Raw genomic sequence first — 9,039 nt, forward strand, 5'->3', positions numbered from 1 at the left:
GAAGGAAGGAAGGAAGGAAGGAAGGAAGGAAGGAAGGAAGGAAGGAAGGAAGGAAGGAAGGAAGGAAGGAAGGAAGGAAGGAAGGAAGGAAGGAATAATGGCAAAAGGAGGGAAATAAAACAATAAGATGGCAAATAAAGTCTACAAATACAAATATTTATGTTAGTCATTACGTAGGAGGGATTTATTCATCAGGTGACTTTTACTCCACAGAATTTGTCTGCTTTCATCAGTTTGTCTAACCATAGAGACAGAAAGTTACACTTGTCGTCAGTCTGTATCTTTGTCTACAGGAGGCGCTGTTGTTTGTATTATTTATATGTTGTTGCATGTCTCTGATGCAGTCAGTGGAAAAAAGAAATATTACCCACCCGATGTGTCACACGTTTGTCTAAGTTATTCCTTGACTCCGAAGGAGGAAGTGCCTAGTCGTGTTTTTTCTAGACATATTTCTGTCATAAAAATCTAATGGATTACTTATAGTGTGTGTGTGTGTTTGTCCTGCAGCATCACCGTCCTTCAGAGCATGAAGCTGGGGATTGACGTGAACCGTCACAAAGAAATCATCGTCAAGGCCATCTCCGCCCTGCTGCTCCTGCTGCTCAAGCACTTAAAGCTGAACCACGTCTACCAGGTACAAGCCATCAGCGCAGGTGTTCCCCTGACCTTTGATCCCACACCCAAAACTCCCAGACATCATCACTCCGTTCTGCTCTGGAGGGATGCACCGATGCAGATATTTCCTGTTGCTATGAGGAAACGTTTCTTGTAATCTCCTTCAGTTTGCTGCTGTGTAGAGTTAAGATTTTGGCTCCCTCTGCTGCCACAAAGAGGAACTGCATGCACTACAGTAATACTGAGAATTAGCAAATATTAGGGTCCTGCTTTTCCTTGCACTTCACAATTATGCATTACTTTGTGTTGATCTGTCACATTAAATCCAAATAAAATACAAATAGGTTTGTGTTTGTAAATGTTCGTATATGTTTTACATTATTTGACAACCAAACAATTCAGGATAGATATAAAAAATTAACACATATTTAATCACTTGACTTTTAAATCCTGATAGTCCACTGCTGAACTGACGCTGTGTGTAATCTTTCTAAAGCCTCTCCAGTAATGTGAAGGATTTTCTATCTCTGCTGCATGAGAATAAAATCCTCTGACTCTTGACCTTTCCCACGTGCAAAAACCTTATTAACGAAACGGGATTATTTTTCCATCTTTGAGCATTTCCTTTTCCCGCAGTTCGAAATAGTCTCCCAGCATTTGGTGTTCGCCAACTGCATCCCGCTCATCCTCAAGTTCTTCAACCAGAACATCATGTCCTATATTAGTGCCAAAAACAGGTAGGAAATGTTAGCTCACTTACCGAATTAAAAACCGTTGCAGAATGTTTTGCTACATACGTGACAACGTGCGATGTGTCGCAGCATATGCGTGCTGGACTTTCCCCACTGCGTGGTCCATGAGATGCCTGAGCTCACGGCCGAGAGCTTGGTGAGTGACGGAAAGCGCCAGATGAAGATCAGCTAGCATCTGTGCGTCGCTCTGACTCGGCTGAGTTGCGTTTGTTTTGTTTGTTTTTGATTTTTAGGAAGCAGGAGACAACAACCAGTTCTGCTGGAGGAACCTTTTCTCCTGTATCAACCTGCTGAGGATCCTCAACAAGCTGACCAAGTGGAAACACTCCAGAACCATGGTGTGTGTGTGTGTGTGTGTAAGATGTCTTGATAAGCCATTAGCACCCCTGATGAAAATGTATGGAAAGCTGCAATGTTTATGTATATTTAGGTGCAGCAGTGTAATTTTGCATTAATTGGAGATTTTTACCACCTTTTGAGAGTTCTTGTAATATTTGTTTACATCTTTTATATTCATTATCTCGGAAAATACGAGCTTTTCTATCTGCTAAAGTTTTATGCTCTTTCTGATTTTAAAACTTAGAAATAGAAATATTACTGTGGGTCATTTGAAATATTTTCTGTAGTAGAAATGTCAAAAAAATATTGTCTGTTTTACTGTAATGTAACATTTACGGCTTTTATTTAGCTAGACTGAGAGGAAAAATGGCTCTTTAGATTGTAAAGGTGGCAGACCCGGGATGTAACCCAGAGGCCTTATACTTCAAAGCTGCGATCAGATTTTTATTTCAGTGTTTAGATTTTACAACAAATGTTTAAAATGCCACTGTTCATAATAAGAAAGACAAGAGAACATGACTCAAGACAGGACAGGAAATAGCTATGAGAAAATAGTTTACTTAAATTTTCAGTCAGAGAGACAGATAAATAGCTCTATATATATATATATATATGTGTGTATATGGTGCTAGCATGCACAGACAGGAGGGCAATAAGAGTTTCCATAACAACCATTATATGCTATCTACATGCCAAACAAGTGTTTTGAGAACAAGCCTTTCCTCAAGACGAGCGTTTTATACTCAAATTCAAAACACAAAATACTCCTTCCTTCAGTTTTGTTTTGTAAATGTCTTCCTCCTTTTCAGATGTTGGTTGTTTTTAAGTCGGCCCCCATCCTGAAGAGAGCCCTGAAGGTCAAGCAGGCCATGATGCAGCTCTACGTTCTCAAGCTGCTCAAGATTCAGACCAAGTACCTGGGCCGCCAGTGGAGGAAGAGCAACATGAAGACCATGTCGGCCATCTACCAGAAAGTCCGCCACAGGCTCAATGACGACTGGGCCTACGGAAACGGTAAACATGCGTTTCTAACGGCTAATGTTTGGAGGTTTGAGGTCCAAAACATCTCAGAAAGCAACGCAACTCAGAGTGGCTCAAAAAAAAAAAGACAAAAGGTTGGTTTGGAGAGATTTTTTTTTTTACACAATAATAATTTAAACCATTATTTCAAAATGTCACTTTGTGTTTATTTCAGCGTTATTCCTTTCCACTATTAAAATATGTTTCATTTGTAACATATAAGTGTGATTTAAAAAAAGGCAAACATTTCCTTCCTTACTACGCACATTTAGTTATAGTATTACTGTGCGCTCTGAAACATAATCCTGCAGCAGCCTCTTGCGATAATCTGGGTGGTGTTGCCATAGCAACATAGATGGGGGAGACTTCTCAGTGTCACTGTTCCTCAGAGGAGGGTGATTTGTCACCATCAGAGAAGCACAGATTGATAGGAAAAGGACGGATTAGTTGGAGACGAGCAAATGTGGCCACAAATGTTCTGTCTGGAAAAAGTGGAATTGATTTCAATCGACGCGCGCTAATATAAGTTCTCCTCCTCCTCCTCTCTGCCACCAGATATCGATGCCCGACCCTGGGACTTCCAGGCGGAGGAGTGCGCCCTGCGGGAGAGCATCGAGAAGTTCAACAGCCGGCGCTACGACAAGAACAAAAACGGCGACTTCGCGCCCGTGGACAACTGCCTGCAGAGCGTGCTGGGCCAGCGCGTGGAGCTGCCGGAGGACTTCCACTACAGCTACGAGATGTGGCTGGAGCGAGAGGTGTTCTCTCAACCCATCCAGTGGGAGGGGCTACTGCAGAACCCGTGACGGCCCAGGCCGGGAGGCGGAGGCAGCGGGGAGACGTGGCACTGCAGAGGTCGATTTAAAAAGTGTGGTTTTTATTTCTGAAGTTAGCTAAGTTTTGCTGAAAGACGACAAGACAAGAAGCAACGGTGTTTGGTCAAATCTCAGGAGGAAGAAGGAACGCAGGTAAGATCAGGTCGGTTTGATGCAGCACATACACATTTTCTATGATAACATGTGCCTAAGACTACTGTGAACACACGTAAGCACATAAGAATGAAAGTAGCAGCTCAAAAACCTTTCAGATTGTTGTAGCACAACACTGTTTCGGCCAGTTTTACTGCCCTCCCCCCCAAAAAAACGCTGGTCCCTCTTCTTTAGTAAGTCAGTGCTCTTCTGATTCCTTCGTTATGTTTTATTTATTTGTAACACTGTATGGGAAACATTTTATGATGATTTTCTTTTTTAAATATAAGTTAAAAAACAACTTTTTTATTATTCTGAAACAAATGAGCTCAAATTATGAGGTTTTAGATTGTAAGCAGAAACTCAAACATTGTTTTTTGCATTTTCTAAATAAAAAAAAAGTTACAAGAAGAATGATAAATATAAACACAAAAAAATGTGGTTCTGGGAGCTACAAAAAATAGGAAGGAAAACCAGCTGTAGGTGTATTAGTTTATTTATGGTGTTGCTTATGAAAGGACAGCAAATATAGTTAAAGGAATGTCAAACAATAATCCTTCTTTTAAAAAATTAACAAATAAGCTATATGCCGAATGCTTAATATTAAACGGCAGAACTGACGGGGAGAATTACTTTCATTTTGAGTTTGGAGTTAAATTTGCAGTCACAGATATCGTCCATCTGCTATAAATTATCAAAACCTGTCAGCACTAGAGTTCTGGGTGGTTCTACAGAAAAGTCCAGGGAGATGAAATTCAGACCTTTCCTGTACAAAAAGTACATTTAACTTATCGTGCTTGGGCACAAAATTATGTAGTAATAAAGCTAGCTACTTACTGATATTCTGTACAGTAGAGTTAGCGTTGACTAAACTGTGGCTTCTCTATGTTGTTGAGTTAAATTTTTATTTTTGGTGTGTCATAAAGTAGTTACAAATGAGAAAGTCTGCAACTTCAACACACTTTCCAACAGTCACTACATTCTCCTACTTGTGGAGTTGCTTCCCTGAGCCTTTCTGCTGAACCATCTGGGTTTCTCAAATCTCAGCAATTAGCACTTATTCAGAACAGCTGGAAATCTGTAGCGACTCTCTTGGACGCCATGTTTATCTTTCCATCTACAGCACAATATGTAACTGCTCAGCACACCGATGGTGGGATTTGATTGCTATAATAATTGGTGCTGGGGTTTTTTTTGTTTGCTATTCTTCCTTCACTTTGGAGTACCCAAGCAGGGCACCAAGCGCAGAACGCTGCTGTTACGCACACGGACAAGCACAGTGGGATGTTTTGATGTCATTTTTTTTGGTTTGTAGTGTACTCGCTCTGTGGGACAAGTTCCTCCGTGTCTTTGTAAGGATGCTCATCTTGATGCTCGGCTGCTTGCCTTTGTGTACAAATTGTGCATGACCAACATTTTCTCTGCACCTGTATTCATACAGTAAGAGGATACTTCAGGATTTCCGAGGCGGAGGTGGGTTAAAAGGTAATAAGCTGTCGATATCTTACATGCAGTGGAAAATACCTTTGGTGTCTACATTAATATAACTCTAAATAAGTTGGTTTGATTTATCCTGAACGATGACGTCAAGAAAGTTGGCGACTGCAGGTAAGATGTCAACGGCTTACAACCTTTGAAAAGAATCTTTCTTCAGAAATTATGAAAAAAAAAAACTGTATTTCTAGCTCTATTATTGTTATTCTGTTTTCCTGTTAAAGTCACAATTTTCTTCACAAAGAAAATAGTTTAAAAATAGTTTATATATATTCTCAGGTTTATGGAGATAACATACAGCAAGAGTTTTAAAAATCTTCCTCACCGTTGTCTAACTCACTACATGGAGAAAAGTACAAACCTTCACTCTCATAGTTCATTACAACAAACTTTAACTCCAGAAGGTGTACACAGTTGTGACGTTGTATTTGTCAGCTGCATTTAATTTCTTTTTTTTTCTTTTTTTTTTTTTTTTTTTGTATCTTGTGCCAAATTTGAGTGCCATCTCCTATTTGTTAATTATGTTGACACTTTTGCATTCATATCACTACTGGAGGTTTGCAATACAGTTGTTTTATTTTCTACCTTTTAACTGTACAATCAAAATAATAATAGCTGTGTCTTGTACCTTGTACAGTGTTTTACATGTAGGATTCTGTGGAAGTCGGTACAGTATCTATATTTGTGTGTTTTTATTACTCTTCCATATCTGTATATTCTGGATGGAGTTACTTCTCTTTACTGAATTTATTCAGGGGTATGTGCAATTACAGATCCACAGAGGCATTATACAACAGAATGATAAATTATAATATCAGAGTTACCTATTAAACCCTGTCTAAAAACTTGATCTGCTTGTGTTCTGATTTTTAAGGATGCTATGTGCGTTGAGCCAAGTGTATTTGTGCATGCTGGAGGTCAGGTGAAACGCAACCAGGGGGGATTCGGAAGTAAGAGAACAGAGAACTGACTTCATCCACTTTCCATTAAAATTCCTGGAGTAAGAGTTGGAAGTGAAGTAGTTACAAACAGCCGACGCGCCCAAAGCGGAACCCGTCCGATAATGTAATGTGTTAAATGAAGCTGACACAGGCAGGCACTTGCTGTTTCGAAGCACAGAAAGTGACTCTAAGCTACAGACATGACGCGCTAATTTCAGATAGCTGCCCGCTGAACTGCAGATATTCTGCTCATGGATACTTGCTCTTTGGCTTAATCAAATTAATTAACTGGCATTTCATTATATAATTTTAGTATACAACAAATTGAGAAAGAATTTCTGTGGGATTTCAGACCAGAGTGGAAAAATTAAGTAGATAAAACAAAAAACACACAGAATAACAAAAAGAAACAAAAAAACCCGTAATGTTTTAATGTCTTGAGGCAGGAAACCATGCAGGCGATTAGTAGTTCTGCTTTCTTGTTGTGGCACTGTTTGCCTCATGGCGGCAGTTTAAAACGTTCATGTGGTGCGTGTCGGGAGCAGGGCCGGATTTAGCAAAATGTGGCTCCCCGGGCCAGAGCCAGTTTGGCGACCTCACCACACAAGCTTCTTTTACACATGAAAGTGAGGATATATTCATAGTGAGGTGCAGGCTGACTTCCAATGATTTTCAATTCTGTCCCCATGAGTGTCTCCAAACCATTTGTGTTTTAAAAACAAAATTCATGATAAACTCTGCATCATTTCTACAAACATTTTCATCCTTGCAAGGAAATAATCCAAAATGCTAATCAATCTGGAACAATGTAGCTCCGGGCTGCACAGTGGCGCAGTTGGTAGAGCTGTTGCCTTGCAGCAAGAAGGTTCTGGGTTCGATTGCCGGCCCCGGTCTTTCTGCACCCTCCCGACCCCACTAAGGGACAAGGGTGTAAGAAAATGGATGGATGGATGGACAATGTAGCTCCAAAGTCAACATGGTGCAAAATAAATTTAAAACTGAAATTGTATATCTTGGCTTCTTACTCTGCTCATTGGAAATTATAACTCATTTACACCCGTTTCCTAAATCCGTGAAGCAAATAAACGCCCCTTGCCACATCTGTCATTTCACAAAAAACATGGAAAACGTAAAAAGGTGCCTTAACCCTGCCTTCGACTGTTCTCTGAAAAAAGCTTACGTGTCCAAATTCTGCTTTAAGAGCTGGGAGCTTTCGTGGGAAGGAGTCGTCAGCAGGTCCTGATGAGCCAATCGGAGACGGACTGTTTGTACTATACTGTTTAGAAGAGAACAAGAATTTAAATAAAAGATATTTTCGATTAAACTATACCCGTTGATTCTGCTTCCTCAAGATTTCCAACATCTAAGTGTTTTACTGAATAGAGATAGAGATGTTTACACTTGAACGTTTAATCAACCTTCAGTGTTAGTGTTTTTCTAATGCAGTTTAGTTTTAATCAATGATTCTTCAGTCTGTTTTTTTTTTTTTGTCTAGAGGTTGTGCATCAGTTTGAGACCAGGCGCTGCTTCGCCGTGGAAGTCTCCAGTCCACCTCAGGCCTTGTGTGTCAGTGAAGGTACCCTCTCCCTCCAACCTATAAAACACCAGTTCAGATATTCAGAACTGTACTTTGTGACATTTGAAATGCCTGAGGGTACTCTGGTGACTACCTGTCATTGCAAAATTGGCCCTTATACATAGAGCCATCCGGAAATGTGTACGTCCCAAAGCCGTTGTACGCGTTGCCTTTGAACTCTCCTTCATACACGGCCCCAGAGGGAAACTGCAGGGTCCCTTTGCCCAGCATCTGGAGAGAGGAAAGACATGTATCATAAACAAACAGGCGTTAAAAAGAGGACAGAGAGATGGATAACGCATACTTTGTCCTCTTGCCACTCTCCCGTGTATATGATGCCGCTGGCTGAAGTGTGTTTTCCTGTGCCACTTCTCACCAGCTCTCCAGATTCAGCCTTGCGACACTCGCCCTCTGTGACGTGAACACACAGTTTATGTAACTCTGGCACTGCTCTTGATTACTTTAATCTTTATTTACTTTATTTTACTCTTAAGTTTTTGTCATCATTTGAATTATTTTTTATAACTACTCAGGTTATCTTTGTGTGATTAAAACATTTAGTCAAACAAATGTTTCCAACTCAACCTGTGTGAGACCCACTTGGTTTGACTAAATGTGCTCCACATTGGTTGGAATCAGTTGGGCAACCTTTGTAGATTTTTGTTGTATCTTAAGTAAAACGTCATTAAACCTGTACAGGAAATTACATAACCTGTGGAAAAGGGTCCGAACATTCAAGTGTTGGTTGGGTTTCCGTCCCTACTCACCGTACTTGTCCCCATTTGGAAAAATGAGGGAAACCTTAATTGCAGTGTCTGCAGACAAACACATCCAAACGCATTTAACACTTAAATAAAATTGGTCTACATGTGGATATTTACAGATTCAAACTATGTCCCCTTTTTATTGTCTGACAGAAAATAGAATCACTTGGGGGGTTTTTTCCTCTGTGTGATGGTATTTGCACCTCACCAGTCATGCTATGACAGCTTCCCTCAGTTGGCAGATGGCTGTCGGAGTCCACAACAGACGCTGTTTCACTCTGAATGGGGAAAAAAAAAAGACGTGTAAAGTCGGAAAATTGAACCCAGAGTCGTTGAGAATGAAGAATCAGTCTTAACTGTGCCCAAATGGGTGTAATTAGTCTAAAATTTTCACACGTTTTCATTAAGAATGAGCTCCGGCAGCTAACTGCAGGTAGGTGTTGCCATGGTAACAATGGGGTCTCTGACGCGGCCCAGCAACCGCTGTTTGCGGAAAAGGACGGGGTTGTACATCGAAGGGGCGTGGCCTATATATATATATATATGTATATATATATATATATGTATATA

General features: G+C 40.4%; 2 protein-coding genes across 9 annotated transcripts in view; one reads left to right on the forward strand and one right to left on the reverse strand.

Annotated features, from left to right (window-relative positions):
* strip2 (striatin interacting protein 2) overlaps positions 1-6,038 on the forward strand; it is a 23,814-nt gene extending 17,776 nt beyond the window's left edge. For all 4 annotated transcript variants that reach the window (XM_017302862.1, XM_017302864.1, XM_017302863.1 and 1 more), the window contains 6 exons: positions 508-634; positions 1,252-1,352; positions 1,437-1,503; positions 1,601-1,705; positions 2,516-2,720; positions 3,282-6,038. In XM_017302862.1, coding sequence (XP_017158351.1) covers positions 508-634; positions 1,252-1,352; positions 1,437-1,503; positions 1,601-1,705; positions 2,516-2,720; positions 3,282-3,532 — 856 coding nt within the window. In that variant the 3' untranslated portion in view covers positions 3,533-6,038. The remainder of the gene's footprint in view (positions 1-507; positions 635-1,251; positions 1,353-1,436; positions 1,504-1,600; positions 1,706-2,515; positions 2,721-3,281) is intronic.
* A 1,485-nt stretch (positions 6,039-7,523) lies between these two features.
* On the reverse strand, positions 7,524-8,955 carry morn2 (MORN repeat containing 2). 5 transcript variants are annotated; one of them, XM_008401078.2, is made up of 6 exons: positions 8,866-8,955; positions 8,678-8,747; positions 8,473-8,520; positions 8,010-8,116; positions 7,800-7,936; positions 7,524-7,723 (listed from the first exon to the last, which is right to left on the reverse strand). In XM_008401078.2, the coding sequence occupies exons 2-6, from the start codon at positions 8,682-8,684 to the stop codon at positions 7,621-7,623; spliced, it is 402 nt and encodes a 133-aa protein (XP_008399300.1). In that variant the 5' UTR covers positions 8,685-8,747; positions 8,866-8,955; the 3' UTR covers positions 7,524-7,620. The 5 variants fall into 5 exon arrangements, with proteins under 5 accessions (XP_008399300.1, XP_008399302.1, XP_008399298.1 ...); XM_008401080.2 differs by lacking the exon at positions 8,473-8,520; XM_008401076.2 differs by having other exon boundaries at positions 8,678-8,927.
* Positions 8,956-9,039: the final 84 nt, after the last annotated feature.

The sequence above is a fragment of the Poecilia reticulata genome, linkage group LG23, assembly GCF_000633615.1.
Source record: "Poecilia reticulata strain Guanapo linkage group LG23, Guppy_female_1.0+MT, whole genome shotgun sequence".
In the NCBI taxonomy this organism is placed as follows: domain Eukaryota; kingdom Metazoa; phylum Chordata; class Actinopteri; order Cyprinodontiformes; family Poeciliidae; genus Poecilia; species Poecilia reticulata.